General features: G+C 35.9%; 1 protein-coding gene and 1 long non-coding RNA gene across 10 annotated transcripts in view; both read right to left on the reverse strand.

Moving 5' to 3' along the window:
- Window positions 1-3,170: 3,170 nt before the first annotated feature.
- Window positions 3,171-13,532, reverse strand: LOC107861982 (sister chromatid cohesion protein PDS5 homolog C). Of its 7 annotated transcripts, none has more exons than XM_047409898.1 (23): window positions 12,985-13,532; window positions 12,188-12,391; window positions 11,861-12,039; window positions 10,284-10,410; window positions 10,043-10,207; window positions 9,178-9,552; window positions 8,966-9,055; window positions 8,559-8,644; window positions 8,046-8,097; window positions 7,444-7,527; window positions 7,300-7,343; window positions 7,049-7,120; window positions 6,742-6,955; window positions 6,598-6,641; window positions 6,346-6,411; window positions 6,037-6,253; window positions 5,889-5,932; window positions 5,632-5,700; window positions 4,300-4,516; window positions 4,148-4,191; window positions 3,892-3,957; window positions 3,685-3,798; window positions 3,171-3,591 (listed from the first exon to the last, which is right to left on the reverse strand). In XM_047409898.1, the coding sequence occupies exons 1-23, from the start codon at window positions 13,102-13,104 to the stop codon at window positions 3,414-3,416; spliced, it is 2,871 nt and encodes a 956-aa protein (XP_047265854.1). In that variant the 5' UTR covers window positions 13,105-13,532; the 3' UTR covers window positions 3,171-3,413. The 7 variants fall into 7 exon arrangements, with proteins under 7 accessions (XP_047265854.1, XP_047265853.1, XP_016562888.1 ...); XM_047409897.1 differs by having other exon boundaries at window positions 5,889-5,941; window positions 12,985-13,531; XM_016707402.2 differs by having other exon boundaries at window positions 5,889-5,941; window positions 7,049-7,117; window positions 12,985-13,530.
- Window positions 13,533-15,451: 1,919 nt separating this feature from the next.
- Window positions 15,452-18,825, reverse strand: part of LOC107861983 — a 10,633-nt gene continuing 7,259 nt past the window's right edge. For all 3 annotated transcript variants that reach the window (XR_007053902.1, XR_001671886.2, XR_007053901.1), the window contains exons 6-7: window positions 16,313-16,438; window positions 15,452-16,198 (exon numbers count right to left, since the gene is read on the reverse strand). This is a non-coding gene — a long non-coding RNA (uncharacterized LOC107861983). The remainder of the gene's footprint in view (window positions 16,199-16,312; window positions 16,439-18,825) is intronic.

An 18,825-nucleotide genomic window follows, 5' to 3' on the forward strand; every position in this document is an offset into this window, starting at 1 on the left:
TAAAAATTATGACTAAACACAACTTCAATTCCACTCCAATTTTTTTTTTTTTTATTTTAATGGCCAAACGACTAAAAGTCGATTTCTTTTAAGTCTTCATTTGTTTATTGCAGGGCAGGATAGGTCTATGTACACAGCAACCAGAAATAACATTAACAAATCAAAATGCCGTAATAATAAAACACCCAAACGTTGGAAGAAGACTATTTAGTGCTTCATATAAAAAATAAGGGTCCATTTAAAGCCCAAAGCGAAAGATAATTAACGATTTTGTTTTTTTTTTTTCTGTCAATTTTAATTGCACAATGAAATTCAATTTTAATTTTATTGTCACTTTGACTAACTAGATCAACCTGCTACATTTCCTTACTAATTTTCCATTTTATTTTACTGTAATGTATTGTCCTGTACGTCTGCATAGCTCTCAACCTACAGATGACTGTTAGGTTCAATGTGTGTGAATGGAAAATGGAGGGAATCAAGTGGAAGGAAGAATTGAGATAACACTCAAAAATAGAAAGTTCACTATTTCTTCTACATTGGTGGGAGAAGGAAACTTTCAAGTGTTCATTATGAGGTGTCTCGCGCCATCATCGTCGTCGCTCGCTCGGCTTCGGATTTAGATTTAGATTTGGAAAATGATCGATCGATGAGATCTATTTTTTAGACAAATTTTATTTGAAAACTTAAAGAACAAGTGAAATTTAATCCAAAATAATCTGATAGAATTGTTTTTCTCTATGTGCGGGCGCATTTCGAACGCCATGCAAACGCATGCACAATGCACCTCGAACTGATGTGACCTTTCGAGGAAAGAGACACACTGTTTTGCGTGAAGAGGCATCTGCGTCCGCACCCTAGCAACCTGCGGCCGCAGGTCCAACGCAGGTATAGCGCAGATGGCTACTGGAATTTGACAATGTCACCTGTGATCGCAGATCAGGCGCAAGTCCAGCACAGACTGCGCGCAGGTGACGTGACTATACTGAATAAGTGTTTTTTTGCTGAACCAATGCATCCTTTTTGAAGGGGCACATTAACGCTATAAATACCTGACATATTCCTCAGGTATTAACATGACTTTTGACAACATAAACACTCTTCTTCTCTAGAAAACTCGGTGTGATCATTAGCCGTTGAGTGAGTTCGATGAATCCAACGATCTGAGGCACCGCTATTGTTGGATTGAAAGTCATTTTATCCTGGGAAAAAAATTTCATAATCTCGAGTACTGTGAGGGGAATTATTCCTTAAGGACACTCTGTGAAGTCAGGGACTTGGCTTTAAAATTCTGTTTCATCTTATTTCTGAAATAATAACACACTTCTTGAATAGATTATCTTTAATCTTGTGTTGAAGGTGTTGTGTAACTTCATAAGTGTTCTTGTTTTAGACTTGAACTTGTGTTGAAGTTATTGTGTACCTATATATAGATTTGTGTACCCGAAAACATTGAAAATAACACTGACAAATGACAACTCTTCCATTTTGTGGCCCTTTCGTTTTCTTATTTCGTTTTCGTTTGGTCTCTCTCTATATATGAGTTTTCAAAAGGTCTCGTGCATAACCGTTCTCATCTGTGTGAGAGATGTAATAAAATTCATAGTGTTTCTATTTCATTTTCATTTGGTTTATACAAGTTTTCGAAAGGTGTCGCACATGACCGTTATCATCCGTGTGAAAGACTAATAAAATTTTGTCAGTGAAAACAAAAAACTACTGTAGTAGGTATATAAGAGTCTGACCTCAGCATGATACATGCATGAATGCTCACTACACTTACTTGATAAAGAAAAGCATCTGGCCTAACTCAACCTCAAAAGCTAGCCTATGAGAGAAGAATTGAGCCAAGATTATATAAGAAGATCAAATACCCTTTAACCCATCGATGTGAGACTCCAACACCCCTGCACGTCCAGGACTGGACATCTGGAACGTGAACAATATAAGACGGAGGGCCTAACATCAGAAACAATGAACTGGGTGGGCCTAACTCTGATATAAGGAGATCAAGAACTCTTTAACCCACCGATGTGAGACTCTAGCTGCAACTTTGAACACATTTTGTATTTTCATTCTTTCGTATTTTTTTTCTCATCTCTAAAAAATTTCGATGTTGCAGTCCATTTTGATTCAAATGTTATTTTAGTTGCATGATTTGTTTTTTTTACAGAAGATTAGAAAAAAATAACATAAGAGCGGTAAATAAAACATCTATTTACTAGGGAAATTTAGTAGCTTAGTTGGTTAGTTACCTGAACTCTCGGATTCGATTCCCCACATTGTAATCACCTCCCCCATTCCCCTAAAAAATAAAAAATACATCTACTTACTAAAGATCTTCGTAGGATTATTTTTTTCTATTCGTAAGTCGACGTCAGAGATTATTGCCTCACAACCAAGTGTACCATATTTTCTTAACCATGAGTGTTCAGCTTTCCTTTGCTACCAAGTTCCCTTATCAATGTCATTTCTCTAATCTTCCCTCAGCACACATACATTTGCGTTCGTGGGGGTTCAAGGACAATAAAGGGGAGGAGCCAGCCCTTTGGTTGGGATTCATCAAAACCCCCTTCGACCGAAAAATATAACATTTATACATGATTAATATTTTATATATATATATATATATAGTAAGTGTTGAACACCCTTCGGCTAGATTTTCCTCAAATATTGAACCGTTAGTTGAAATTCTGAGTCCGCCCACTTTAACCTTAACTTTGCATGCAGTCCCAGTTTACAGATTATGCATCTCACAAAATGCAGGATAATACTTGGCTCCTGGCATTACCTATTTGATTTGGGCTAACAAGTCCAACCTGAATCACTAAATCTCAGCCCAATAGAATATGTGGACCTGTTGGACTACATCCACAGCTCCTATCAGTGACTTGTTCATCTTCTTCTGCTAGTGCTTCACAATTTCCATTAATACATTGGGCCACAGAAGTCCACTGCTCCACTCTCTAAATGGAAGACTCGAACGTGATATAGGAAAAATGCACAACCCTTTGCTTCATGGAGATACATACATTATCAAGCAATGGACTTGAATCCTTAGCTTGTTCACATATCAAGAGACCTTGAATACAGTTGCTTTGTCATGAACTCACAAAGTTCGCGACGCAAACAAAGAGAGAAATGAAGAGAACTTTCAAACAACAAATAAATAGCAGCAAGAAGTAGTTGGAGGAATGCTCCAACTATTCATTCAAATAAACCGCTTTAACTAACTAAGGGTCTCATAGCTTTCAAAGTTAAGAGGAGCTATGAGATTCAATAATGATACAACACTTTCAAATTTAAACAGGTAATGAAAAATGACTACTGTCTTCTTCCCGAATAAAACTTTTATCATCTTTATATTTTAGCTTCCTTCGTTATGACAACTTTGTGAGTTCACCAGCATCTCTCTAAGGCACAACTTCTAACGTCTTGGACTCGGCTTCTGTGATCATGTTGTCTTCCTTATCCAGACGTTCTTTATCCCCATAGCTTGTTTCACAACCAACAGCAGATGCATCATTCATCTCATCTGGAATTAAAACATCCAGGGACTCAATGTCACTCTTTTGGGCTTTTCTTTTAGACCTGAAGATAGAAAACCTACTTGTCAAAACCCTCAGTACATACACTTCAGAGAGCGATACTGCAGAAAAAAGTGTACAACAGCAAAAAATTAACCTTTTGGATGAAGATACAATCATTTTGCAACCAACATCTGATGCATCATTCACCTCATCTGGAATTAAAACATCCAGGGACTCAATGCCACTCTTTTGGGCTTTTCTTTTAGACCTGAAGATAGAAAACTTACTTGTCAAAACCCTCTGTACATACAGTTCAGAGAGTGATACTGCAGGAAAAAATGTATAACAACAAAAAATTAACCTTTTGGATGAAGATACTGATTCTTTTTTTATTGAGGAGGTTCTTTTTGCTTTCCTCTTCGTGGATCTGCTCGAGTTCATCAACCAGTAACCATATCATATCAAAACAATAGTACTGGCATATCATCAATGTGATGCAGAAAAAATATCCAACATAAAAGTAGTAGGTAGAAATAAACATGAAAAACAAGAGTCAAGAACATGTAAAGAACTAGGATTTTCGAAAGGTACAAGGAAATTTAGAAATCAAAACTTACAGAGAAGATGAAACATCATTGCTTTGAAGATCTGCTTCAGGCTTCTGTATGTATTGCATCCAAAGGAATCATATCACAAAGATATATAATGCCAGTGATAATTTGAAAAATATGTTAAGAGATAACAACACAGTATCAGATGGAGAAAGGACCTTGTCAGATGGCTGGTCTTCAAGTGCCAAAGAGCAATCTAAGGCAGCTTTGCAAGTCTTGGATCTCTGCTTCTGTGTGATATCATTATCTTCCTTATCCACATGTTCTTTATCCCCACTGCTTGTTTTGCAACCAACATCAGCAGCATCATTCATCGGATATGGAATTGGAATATCCAGGGATTCAATGTCACTCTTTTGGGGTTTTCTTTTAAACCTTAAGATAGAAAACCAGCTTAAACCGTCAGAATGTTCAGTTCAGAGAGCAATACAACAACAACAACAAACCCAGTGTATTCCCACATAGTGAGGTCTGGGGAAGGTAAGATGTACGCAGTCCATACCTCTACCTCTAAAGAAGTAGAAATGTTGTTTCCGATAGACCCCCGGCTCGAGACACGGAATACTAAACAAATTCATAGTAAAGCATGGAACAAGATGGCATAACATAAATACGACACCCACAAGTAGTAGTAAACAGAGAAAAGTAAACAGATTTGTAATAAAGCATGAAACAAGGTATCATAACAAGAATAATACCCCCAACAAGTAATTTCCTACACTAGCGACCCAAACTGACCCTAGCCTTCCGCCCTAATTCGTGTCTTCCAGATCTTCCTATCTAGGGTCATGTCCTCAGTGAGCTGTAACTGCTCCATGTCTCGCCTAATCACCTCTCCCCAGTACTTCTTCGGCCTACCCCTACCCCGCCTAAAACCATCCAAAACTAGCCTCTCACACCTACGAACCGGGGCATCCATGCCCCTTCTCATCACGTGTCCAAACCATCTCAATCGGACTTCCCGCATCTTATTCTCCACTGGAGTCACACCAACCTTCTCCCTGATAGTCTCATTCCGAACTCTATCCCCCCTAGTCAGCCCACACATCCAACGCAACATCCGCATTTCCGCCACCTTCATTTTTTGAACGTGGGAGTTCTTAACTGGCAACACTCCGCTCCATACAACATGGCCGGACGGACTGCCATCCTGTAGAATTTGCCTTTAAGCTTGGGCGGCACCTTCTTATAACACAACACCCCCGAAGCGAGCTTCCACTTCATCCATACCGCCCCAATACGGTGCAAGGCATCCTCATCAATCTCACCGTTACCCTGAATCACGGACCCGAGATACTTGAAACTATCCCTCTTACATACCACCTGTGATTACAACTTCACTACCACCTCATTCTCCAGCCTCACGTCATTAAACTTGCATTCCAAATACTCTGTCTTGCTCCTACTCAACCTGAACCCTTTAGACTCAAGAGTTTGTCAGTTCAGAGAGCAATACAACAGGCAAAAATGTACAACAAAAAAAGAACAACCTTTTGGATGTCGAGATCCCGGGTTCCTTTTTTATTGAGGTGGTCCTTTTTGCTTTCTTCTTCATGGATCTGCTCAGTTCATCAGCCAATAACCATATCATGTCAAAACAATAGTAGTGGCATATCAAGGTAATGCGAAAAACAATCTTTAACATAAAAGTAGTAGGTAGAAGAAAACACAAAAGATGACTGTCAAGAACATGTCAAGAACTAGAATTATGTGCAAGGTTACAAGGAATTTAGAAATCAATACTTACGGAACAGATGAAACAACATTGCTTTGAAGATCTGTTTCATGCTTCTGTACATACTGAATCCAAAAGAATTGTATCACAAAGACATATAATGCCAATAATAATTTGAAAATATGTTAAAAGATAACACAGTATCAAATGGACAAGGGACCTTATCAGATAGATGGTCTTCAAGAGTCAACGAGTTCTCTACGGCAATTTTGGGAGTCCTGGACCTCCGTTTCTGTGAGATATCGTTATCTTTCTTGTCCACAGAATCTTTCTTCCCACTGCTTGTTTCATAACCAATGTCAGCAGCAGCATTCGTTTTATCTGGAATTGGAATATCCATGGACACAATATCACTCTTCTGGGGATTTCTTTTAGACCTGAAGATAGAAAACCTACTTGTCAAAACCCTCAGAACATTTAATTCAGAGAGAAATACTACAGGGAAAAGAGTACAGCAACAAAAGAACACCTTTTGGATGACGAGACACCAGGTTTCTTTTTTATTGAGAAGATTATTTTTGCTTTCTCTGTGGATCTACTCAAGTTCATCAACCAATAACCATATCATGTTAAAACAATAGTAGAGACATATCAAGGTTGTTGATACAATCTCTTAACATAAAAGTAGTAGGTAGAAGAAACATGAAAGACGACAATCAAGAACCTGTAAAGAACTAGGATATTTCAGAGGGTACAACGAAATTTAGAAATCAATACTTACACAACAGCTGAAACATCATTGCTTTGAAGATCTGTTTCACGATTCTGTACATATTGCATCCAAAAGAATCGTATCACAAAGATATATGATGTCAGTGATAATTAGGAAGTATGTTAAAAGATAACACAGTATCAGAGAAAGGACCTTGTCAGATGGATGGTCTTCAAGCAATGATCTCTCTAAGAGAACTTTGTAAGCCTCGGATCCCTGTTTCTGCCTGATATCATTATCTTCCTTGTCCACACGTTCTTTTTTTCCACTGCTAGTTTCACAACCAACGTCAGCAGCATCATTCATCTTATCTGGAATTGGAATATCCATGCACTCAATGTCACTCTTTTGGGGATTCTTTTTAGACCTGAAGATAGAAAACATGCTTGTCAAAACCCTCAGAACATTCAGCTCAAAGAGCAGTACTAAAGGGAAAAGTGTATAATAACAAAAGAACAACCTTTTGGATGAAGAGATTCCAGGTTTCTTTTTTATCGAGGAGTTTCTTTTTGCTTTCTTCTTCGTGGATCTGCTAAAGTTCATCAACCAATAACCATACCATATCCCGACAATAGTATTGGCATATCAAGGTGATGCAAAATACAATTCTCTTACATGAAAGTAGTAGGTAGAAGTAAACACAACAGTCAAGACTGCGAGGAGCTCTAGGATTTGTAAAAGAAAAAAAAAGAATTGGAAAACAATACTTACGGAACAGATGAAACAGCATTGCATTGAAGGTCTGCTTCGTGCTCCTGCACACAAGGCATCCAAAAGAATCATATCACAAAGAGATGTAATGCCAATGATAACTTGAAATTGTTAATATAACACAGCATCAAATGGGGAAAGCACCTTGTCAGATGGATTGTCTTCAAGAATCTCAAACCGTTCCTTACTCAGATTCAAGATTTCCGTTTCACCATCATCATAAGTGATCTCAAAAGAAAAAAACAGCAAATAGTATCAGTCGACTAAAAACTTCAGCTAAAATCACTACTTTACTCCCAGGATATATTTTCCTGTTCTGCAGTTTTAACACGATGACCATCTTCGAGAAAGATGTCTTTTAGGCTGTGTAAGGTCATATCAATATGTAAAAGGGGCTTCTGTTGTAGTGATTCCATTTGGTTTGGAAAATAGTTTTGCCTCTACATACACGAAGATGGAGTCACCCTCGGAAAATAGTTTGCCTCGACATTAACTAAGCAGGAAGATGGATTCAACTGAACTTACAGATATTTTGGCAATTGTAGGAGAATAATAACAAATAATTTATTTTTTTTAGGTTGAAAAAAAAAACTATTTGAGACTTGGGAATGGTGTATAGATTCTTGTCATCATTAAGTGCAAATACCAGAGCATTGCAAAGTGAAACGCATATAATATACTGGGATGAAAACTGTAAAGAGATTAATTGAAAAAGAGCGCATGAAGCTTGATAATAACGTCACTACCTGATGCTTCTTATTCACAGGATCAAATGTAGAAACTGCACCCTCATAGAACCTGCAAAGGGAAACTTAAAATCAAAAACTTTAGCTAGACTTCTTTATTTTTTTCTTTTCTTTTTTATTTCGGACAGAGAGATGGTAAGTGTACTATTACTATGGTACCAAGAAGGTGCAGGGAAAAGTATTAACAGGATACCAAAAGAACATCCCTTGCTATTTTTAGTGGGATTCTATGACATCTATCACTGTTTTAGCTCAACTTCTTTCTTCCATAAGCAAGGCACCATAAAACTCAATTTAGTAGAAGGAATTGAAGATGCTATGATATTCCACAAGTCAAAAGATGAAGCAGACTCTTGGCTGACAGCCTAGGAGGCAGGTCAGTTTTATAGACGATAAAATTAACAACATAAGTAATCAAGGATGACAAGTTCTGGGATGAGAGTGGATCTGTGATTAGTACCACAAACTTGCAATAATGTGATAGTACTGACACAAAATTTTGTAGTAACTTACATTCGGTCCAAGGGCCACCAGACTCTTATTCTGGTACCAACTATTTCTTCTCCATATTTTTTGGTGAAGCGACGCCTTTTTGAATCCTGAATGAAACAATTAGGAACCATAAGCTCTTCGGAAATGAAAACACTCTTGGACAACAGATATATTGAAAGCAGTAAGGCCTAAACCAAAACTAGTTTGAGTCCTTTGAACTCTGTTGAAAAAAGATAAGCATAGTGTTTTCTCCGAATTCAAGGAGGATAAAGCAGATTATAACTTGTCCTTTGAAAAAGCAATGAAGTCACAGAATTTGGCAACACACTACATTTCAACCATGCACCATGAATACAAGAAAACTTTGTAAATTTTGCAGATATGGAAACAAGGGTTACAGTTTACTTCAAAAAATGCTATATTAGTACCTCATCCTTTTTCACAGAAAGCTTCCTCCTGCGTTTTGGCTTGGCAAGTTCGCTGGAGGGATTTTCATCCCCAAATGCTAGTTTAATTTTCTGTAAAACCCAAAACCACAAAGGGAGAAGTATAAAAGAAAAGTGAATGTCAAATTTGTGCTTGAAATAAGTTACAAACACAGATCTAGAGATAACAGCTTCTAAGAAATTGTCCTTTCAACCTCATCTCCCGATTCCTCTATATCATGAATCTCAATTGTAGCTCTGTCATTCTTCTGTTTCTTTTCATCAATTTGTTTCACTGATGACTCCTCAGCATCAGTAAAGTTCCCTTCTCTTTTCACAATGTTAAGACCAGAAGTGGTGTCCACAGCACCTTTCAAAACAGACCTGCTCTTCCTTGATCTCTGACATGATTTTCTTTTGCTACCTGATGTGCCCTTATGTTCATCATGACTGCAATGCTGTAATGTTTTCAAAAAGGTGCCATCGTTATTTAAAGGCGCTCCATCCTCTGGCAGTGTCTCACTGATAACAGAAGCAGATGGACCAACTTTTATAGGAGACACAGCATCAGTCGCATTTTTGTTTTCCATCTGACCATAAAACTAATGTTAGCAAAAAAGGAAAAGCTATCCAATAATTTCTTTTACTTATAAGGAAAACTTTTTTTGATCAGTAGCAACTCGATAGCATGTTTGATAATTAGTAGTAAAAAAAGACATGGCAAAAAAGGAAAAGCCATCCAATAGTTTCTTTTACTTAGAAGGAGCAATGTTTCTAATCAGTAACAACTCAATAGCATATATGATAATTAGTAATAAAAATAGACATGACACTGAAAGGGGCAGCCTGGTGCAGTAAAGTTCCTGTTATGCGCGGGGTCTGGGGAGGGCCGAACCACAAGGATTTATTGTACACAGCCTTTACCTTGCATTTCTGCAAGAGGCTGTTTCCAATGCTTGAGCCCGGGACCTAGAAGCTACTTATTTAGCAAAAGGATCATTTTGAAAATGTTTCATTCAGCATCTCAAAAGAAAGCAAAGAACAGCTGCATACAAAAAGATAGTCATGAGTAGGACGCACCATTTCTTCTCCCCCAGGCGTTCTGCATATTGAGGCAACTATATCAACGTAATCATCAAGATTCATGGTTCCTGACTTGAGGGCTTCTAGAAGACAAGGTCTAACGGTGGAAGCGCATTCTTTCAGGACCTTCTCTCCCAACTTTGATGAGATAGGTGACCAGATCTGCACAGTATATAAGATCAAGTAAAGCACTAAAGAAACATGATTAACAGAAGATCAATAGGATGAGGTTTATTACCTGATTTTCCTTTCTGAGGCTATCAAGAAGGGGCTGAAGAAGCTCCATTTTGATTTCATCACTTTCTTCAATGAGCTGAGTCATGATTACTTCCATGCTTGTGAATACTACATTAGGATGGTCGGGCCTTGAAAAAATGCAGCATGAAACATAAGCATTCATCAAAGGAAACTTGTACATGATAACCTTACAATATTTGCAGTGGCCGTAGGGTTGACATTCGTTTTATTCAAACTTCGGTTTTCAGTTATGGAGAAGTGTGCATCGAACACCAAACCGAATTAGTTCGGTTTGGTTTTTCATTGAAAATTATAATGCTTACTAGAGTGAAGTTAACAACAGAATCAGAGAAACGAAGAGTAAATCATTGTTGGATGCTCATGCCTTTCAACAATGAGCAATAGCAGCCTAAATGCTAACAGCAAACAAAAAAAGGAAAAACTTCACGGCAGGATATGCATGTCACCAACTTGGTTTGCAATTAATGCTAAGAAAATCATGATACTGTTTCGTAATAAGCTAAGATATATTAAATGAGATACAATATATCTTACACCATATCCGGAAAATGCTAACTCTTCAAGATAACTCCAACACATGAAGATCATGTAGATACCATAGCCATCATCAAATTAGTAATCTCTTTTAATTTACGTTAATATCCACCACAATTACATATTAACAATTAACGGGAAGTTGCACGCAGCAGCAACAGAAGTTTGTTTCTTTGATGCACCAAAGAACCGGGACCCTTAAACTGAACCAAGGAACCAGAGTTTTGGAAAAAAAAAAAAAAAAATCGAAATTGAACCAAAAAACCGAATAAATTGGGCTGGGGGGGGTTTCGGGGTATTTGCGGCCCCCCGAGATCTGGGGGGGGGGGGGGGGGGGGGGGGGGGTGTTGGGAATGGTTGTATGATGTCAAAAAATCACCAACATGCATAAATTTGTCGAAGAAAGATATACAACAACTTAAATATCAAGAATAGCTAAGCGGACAATTTAAAGTTTATGTCTGTGCACCACCTTTGAGCTAGTTAACACCGAAACGAATATTAAATGGTAATTGCATTGTGCATAAATAGATAACATAAACCATAACCACTTGAATTACATCGACAATCCCGCTACTCAGTCTTGACACAGAAGCAGCCAACGCTTCAGCGTCCCACCGTAATATTAAAATTGCCTGCACCTCAATCCCATATTTCCCGGGGTTGACTATATAATTCTGAATGTATTCCACTCTATTCAGGTTATTGTCATTCCAAAACTAAAAAAGTAGTTTTATATAAGGAAAATAGTCATTCCAATACTAAATAAGTAGTTTTATACAAGGGAATTAATGTTTCTCTAACAGTATGTGTCCTACACATGCAAATTTGTAACCAGAGAAAAAACACTATTGACAACACTGACCAAATATAAGCTTAATGATGATCCTGAGGAACATTTGCTAAGTTATTCTGAAGGACATTAAAGTCATTGCTTGAAAGAACAAAACCACACTCTAATAGTCCAAAAAGTGGGAAAAAAACAAGAAACATGTTACCAGAAGGAAAGATTTGCTAAGTTACCTGATGATCCTTGGAAACATCTCGAACATCTCCATTACCAGTGCATCACATTCAAGGTCCAGCAACAAAACACTGGCCTTGACTTCTGCCACGCTTCGAAGAACATTCACAGCCTTATGATAAGAGCGGCCTGAATTAGACAGCTCTTCAAATGCCCTTATGGTAAGTTGGAAAATTTCCTGAGAATTTTCAATACAAGAGTGAAAAAGAACAAAAGGAAATGGATATAAAGTTTGAGCAAGTGGCATTAGCTAATCTAGTTCGTTGTGTGTCTGTGTTTCTCGTGTGTATTAGGAAACCAGAACAACAAATAGAATGTTATATTACCTTCATTAGTACATCATCATAGGGTTGAAGCGGGGCAGATATTATAGCAAGCTCATTGATGCAAGATACCACAGAAACTGTGACATCCACATCACTGTGCTTTAACAGTTCATCTCCAACCATGGCTTTCATTACCGGTTGAAGGGCATCTTTTATTGAATCGGTAGGGGCTTGACCTACCTTTAACAATACAGATTCGACCTTCTAAAAGACAAAAAGTTAAGGGAGTCAACTTGCAGCAACTATAAATTACCAAAAACGAGCAACCAACTTCAGGAAATTACAAACACAGTCAATAAAGATTAAGTCGAGAACATGGAGAAATTGCTCTATGGTGGAATCTATGTATTGTCCTTAACATTTTGATTTCCAAAAACCGTTGCAAAAAAAACTACATTTTCCATTTCCATTTCTCCAGTTCTGATTCAACACTAGATTAAGAACAAAAGACTTCTCTTTGGAGATTTAAAAAACTAAAAATCATCCGGCTACCTAAGGAAAACTAGGCATCAAATTTATGCAACAAACAACCCTTCCCCTAAAAGTTCTTAATGTTATCAAGATGAAATCAATCCAAACTGATAGGGCAGAAAAAGAGGCAAACAAAATCATCCTAAGGAAAAATAGGCATCAAAAATTATCTAACAAACAACCCTTCCCTAAAAAGTTCTTATTTTTATCAAAGATCAAATCAATCTGAACATGTAGGGCAGGAAAAAAAGAGAGGCAAAAACACACAGATAAAGCTAGTAAATTCTATATAAAGAACATGAAAAAACGTAAAAATTGAAACTTACATCCAGAAGAGTGATGAGTTCTTCAGTGGAAGAAGGAAGATTGTTTAGACTAATCCCACATTCTTTTAGCCCCTCCTCTATTTCTTTCTGGGAAGAAGAAGAAGACGGAGAGTCAGCCATTTTCACAAAACCATTCACTCCAAGCAGCCTCGAAAACTCAAGAATCTTTGATCAAAATCCCTTTCTCAAAAACCCCCGAAATAAACAACACTCAAAGAAAAAAAAAAAAAAAGAGGTAAACTCAGACAGCAAATGCTGATGGTGTGAGAGTTTATACAAAGTGGGGTTTGTATATATACTCAAATTTAGGACCAAAATTGGGAAAAAATTGACTGACATTAATAAACACTCCAAATATGCAATCTCAACTTGGATTCCCTCACATTTATTGCTTTCTCACTAAAATTTTGGACTCAAACCTTAAAACTTTTTTCAGGATGTTTGTCCTTTTAATGTTGCTTTAGTTCGGTTTGCTATTTTTGGCATTCAACAAATGGAACTCAACGTGGCATTGCTAACTGAACAAAGACACAAAGGTTTTGTTTCAAACAGTTCAAAGAAAGAAACTTTTATATTCTTTTTTGAAAAGAGCCACACTGTTTGGACTGTTTTGTCCCTACAGTTGTACTTAAAAGTACTTTGAGTTGAGCTTTTTCTCTATTGTTAAAGATGTCTAATATTGGAAAAGTAATAATGTCTTACATTTTATTAGCGGCAAAGCTCAAACTTTGATTTCTCCGTACCGTATTTTTTTTCCTCTCAAATATTTTTGACTAATATTTTTTAACATGTTAATGATATTAATTACTCCCACCATTAGCTTTTTACTTATCACATTTTAATTTAACACATTCATTAAGAAAAATAATTAATAACATAGTTATTTTATTAAATTACTCCTATTAAATGATATTTTTACATTATGTCTTGAAATTATTTTTAAAAAAATAAATAATTAAAGGTAAGGGTAAAATAGAAAAAAATATTATCTTTTCTTCATATGTCAAAAATACCAAGTAAAAATAGATATACAATTAGTAAATTAATAACAAGTAAAAACGAGCGGAGGAACTACTATTAACGTTTGTTTTCAACTACTAAGTAATTTTATTATTTTTGATATTATATTTGTATTTACTTCTGAATTACGCATATTGAAGGGGAAAAGATAAACACATCTTAACGGCATATTAAACGTGAACTATTACTACTATAGAAATTATCATTCTTCTAGATAAAACAATTTCAATGGAATTTAGGACAAATTATAAATTGTAATTAATAGTCTTTTCACATGACGTCCAGTATTTTATATTGAATCTCCAATTGATTTGGATTTACTAAGGAAATTCCTAACAAGATTTTTTTCATACTTAACAATCAAACTCGAAACCTATGGATAAGAATGAAAAATCATATGCATTTCACCACAACTATTATTGGCATTAATATTAACTTAATTTCCTTAATAAACCATATTATTTAATTTTCTATAGATGTTGGTGTGATTGCACTTTTTCCTACTTTGGCGATATGTTGGATTTATGAACCACAACTATTATTGGTACTAATATTAGCTTAATTTCCTTAGATAATCATATTATTTAATTTTCTATCAATGTTGGTGCGATTGCGATTTTTCCTACTTTGGTGATATGTTGGATTTATGAAAAACGACAACTATTATTGATATTAATATTAACTTAATTTCCTCATATAATCATATTATTTGATTTTCTATATATGTTGGTGCGATTGCTATTTTTCCTACTTTGGCGATACGTTGGATTTATGACATGGTAGTTTGATGTTACTCCCACAAATATATTTAGTTGGTTTTTTACTTTTTTTCCTTGAACATTTGGCAATTTGTTGGATTTGTTTTCTGTTGGCGGAAGTTGCCTTTTCTGCCAACAAGATTTGCGGTGGTGTAGATGTTAGTTAAGGGCATTAGTATAGATGAGTTAGTTAACAAAACAACACACCCGGGTAAGTGCACAAACATAATCCGTATCACTACCTCAAAGCTGAGATAAAAAGGTCATTTCCGATACAAGAGAAAACACGGCTTAGCCACGAAAGCGTGCAGTATAAATAATATAATGTTTACTCGAGTAAAGACAATGTTTGAGATCTGTATGTGAGTAGAAATAGTAAAGAGCCTCTGGCACTAGAGAACCAAGGTTAGTATTTGTGACTAGTAAAAGCTGGAGCAAACCCCAAATCACATATAAAGAATAAGAGCAAGGGTAAAAACTTACACGCACCCAGTGTATACACCAAACTAATATTTTTTATCATGATTATGTAATTAAATTAAGTAAAATACATGTTGATTAATCATGATTAAATAACATGAACTTTAAATTCAAACACATGGCATGCATATATTGACTTGGTGTATGCACCGAGTGCGTGTAAGAAAAAAGTTAAAGACAAATGTAATAGTATAAGACAAATATGGAGATTGCTATGATCAAATGTAATATAAGACAAAAGTTATATCAGAAGCCTAGCAGGCCTTCGCAGACCAACAAAGAAAACAGAAGAACTCCTTACACAGTGCATTCCACTCCATCAATGACACCTCACATATGCAGTAACGGGATTATACCAACAGCAAGAAACAAAAGAGAACGTCAATAATTGTGTTGGGCTCTACTTAGTAATAATAAATGTTTACTGAACCATGAACAAAGAAAGACATGAGAGAAGAATATCAGCTAGTTATTGCGAGGGCCCAATTCTTGACTGGAGGGGACGCCAACAGCCGCCTCTGCCTTATTACAATCACTTGGATGGATAGAGAGGGAGGGCAGAGCATTTGATTTTTTTCATGTTGTCAGAGAGTTTTAACAATGGTTTTTTTGTGTCGTCACAGATTTGAACAACGAAAATAGATGGCGCTGAACTCTATGAGATCGAATCTCCTGTTGTTTCTCCATAGCTCGGTGGTAGAGCGGTCTGTCTTCTTGTGAACAGCTACTTGTCTATTTTAGTATGGTTTTCCACGACCCTTCAAGAGATTATGGGCTTTTGATCTCCTTCCTCCACTTGACCAAGCATGATCATATCCTTCATCTGGTTTATTCAAAAAATTAGGTTTCCAAGCTCTCTTCCTTGAAGCATGAGTAGCTTCTGAATCTAGTTCTTTTTTGGCTGCATTCTCCAGCTGTGCTTTTGATGCTCCATTCCCAAATTGATCACTCTCTCCCTGCCCAGATTTTGGAAGAAACTTTATAACAGTCTGACAATTGGGTAGCAAAGGAAGAATTCATATCATTACTATAAATCCAGAACAAATATCACCCACAATATGTTGAGTTACCTTTACTTATCACCTTTAGATCAACAATTAATCAGCAAAACAAGAAGAGCTTCTGACTATCTCATAAAGGAGCTTAAGCTTTATCTTTGAGGACAGCTTGATGGAAGACGAGATGTGTACACATTCCTGAGTTTATAATAGTAAAAAGAACTTGAGAGAAACATCAGCTGATAAGTTCATATTAACATCTTCAAATAAAGTAAGGTAACTTCACAGATTATAGGTGGATATTAAATGGAGGCACCAGTCATATGCCAAAGCTCAAGATCTAGATGTACAACCATATTCCTTTCTTGTTACACTTTTCTCTAGTCTACTTACATATTAGGATATTTAAAGCAGGCCAAGTTCCTTTAAAGTTGTGAAATTAATGCATGGAAATAAGATTTAAGATGCATGACTATTGTACTACATCGAGCCCTATTTATATCTATACTCCACATAGTACATGTGGGAAACTAGTATAATACTACATGCATAAACTATCTAACAAAAGTCAACTGAGAAAATCTTGCAAGATTTTGTAACGTTGCACAGTAGTGTTTTCTCTAGTTTATTTCTGGCATACTTACGAGATCACTATTTGTATAGAGGTCTGGATCTCTCTTTTGTTGAGAACAGTATTTTGCAGTAGGTTTTCTTCTTTTGGCATACGGAGTATACGGAGCTTTCCCCATTTGTCAATAAAATTAATTAGCTTAACCCAAAAAAAGAGAACTGTGAAAATAATTAGTGGACAATTTGGAAAGAAAGGAATGCAAGACGTTCCAAAGGCAAGAAAGTTCAATGCAGAAGATCAAGAGTTCTTTGCATTTGCCCTTTTTATGTATAGTGTAAAACAGTTAGCATACATTGAAGGAACATCTACGAAAGGAGAAGAGTTTTAGCATACATTTGTTTGAAAAAATGTATTTTTGACTTATAAAAACTTCTACTCACTCTATTTCAATTTATTTGTCTGATTTTGACTTAATATGAAACTTTAAAAAGTAACAAATATTTTTGAATTTTGTAATTTTAAACTAAGGATATGCAGAAAGGACCAAAATATCATTTAATCTTGTAGTATTAAACAGTTCCCGAGGAAAAAAAGAGACATTCTTTCTAAAATGAAACGAACTAAAAAAAATAGAGAAAAAGGTCTATTACAACGCCCCCCCCCCCCCCCTCCAACTACACACTTAACCTTCACGAGAGTCCTATTACCCCCTCCCCCCCAAACATATTTTTTCTATATTTAGTAACCCCTCTCCCCAAACCAATTGCTGACCTGACAACATAAACCAAATAATAGTATGTACGTGTCTACCACGCGCTGGGTCCACTCCGATTTTTTTGTTTTCCCTCTTAAAAAAACAAGTCCATTTCTCTCTCTTAAACGAAACTTTTTCATCTTCTCTCTCTCAAACGCAATTTTCTCCAAATATTCTTGTATGAAACTAATCTTACTGATAAAGACGTGTCGATTTCGAAGCTAATCAACTGATTGTTGGTTTAATTTGGTAAAGGTGAGTTGTTTGTGCCAAAAATTAAGATTGTTTAGATGTTAATTATGATTTACTGTTAATCCTGAAGATTAAGAAGTTAAATGTGTGAAATTCAGTTGTACGTCCGATGATTATGTTGTTTAAGTCTTCAATTAACACCATATTATGTTTATAATTGCATCTAATTAGGTGTTTTATTGATTGTTTAAGTCGGGTGATTAAAAATTAGGGCTTTTGTATTGTTTAATGTTTATCTTACAAATTAGGTAATTAATTGTGTGTAATAGCATGAGCGTCTTACTATTGTGTTGTGTAGGTGTTCAATCTATATCATATTACAATTATTATGTTGAAATCAGATTTTTTCTTTGTTGTTTAAGTCGCATAATGTTGCATTTATGTATGTCTTAGTATTAGGTTGTTTCATTGTTCAAAGAGTACCATATTACATTAGAAAATTCATATTATTTGCTTTTTATTCATTGTTTAAGTCTGATAATGTTGGATTAAACTCGAGGAATGCTTGACTTTTGATAATATCGTCTACTGCTTTCTTTTTAATAATGTTGCTTGATTTTTTATAATGTCTAGTCTAGTAATTCTTATTCTCTTATCTTGATTGCATTCAAGTAAGACATGAATGAGTTTACATTAATTAGTCTAAAGATGGTACCACGGTGGGGTGTTAGATTTAAACCAGTGTATAATGGTGAAAAAACTACTGAATTTTTGGATGTTGATGTAAACAAGATGTCACATTTTGAGTTGAGAGACTATATTAGAAAATTGGGATATAGCACGAGCTGCACCTTTAGTATTAAACAACCTAACAGTGGAATTATGGTAGATGTTGATAATGATATGGATATTTTAGATATGATGTGTTTCTTGGAAGATGGGGATAAGGTGGAGGTATTTGCCAACCATTTGGTTGATGAACCTATTGTGGACCCCATGTTATTAGACAATGCTAGTCATAGGGATATGGGGAAATCTGGTGCAACTTTTAATACTATGCCTAACTTT

This window comes from Capsicum annuum, chromosome 3, assembly GCF_002878395.1.
Source record: "Capsicum annuum cultivar UCD-10X-F1 chromosome 3, UCD10Xv1.1, whole genome shotgun sequence".
Classification (NCBI taxonomy): Eukaryota; Viridiplantae; Streptophyta; class Magnoliopsida; order Solanales; family Solanaceae; genus Capsicum; species Capsicum annuum.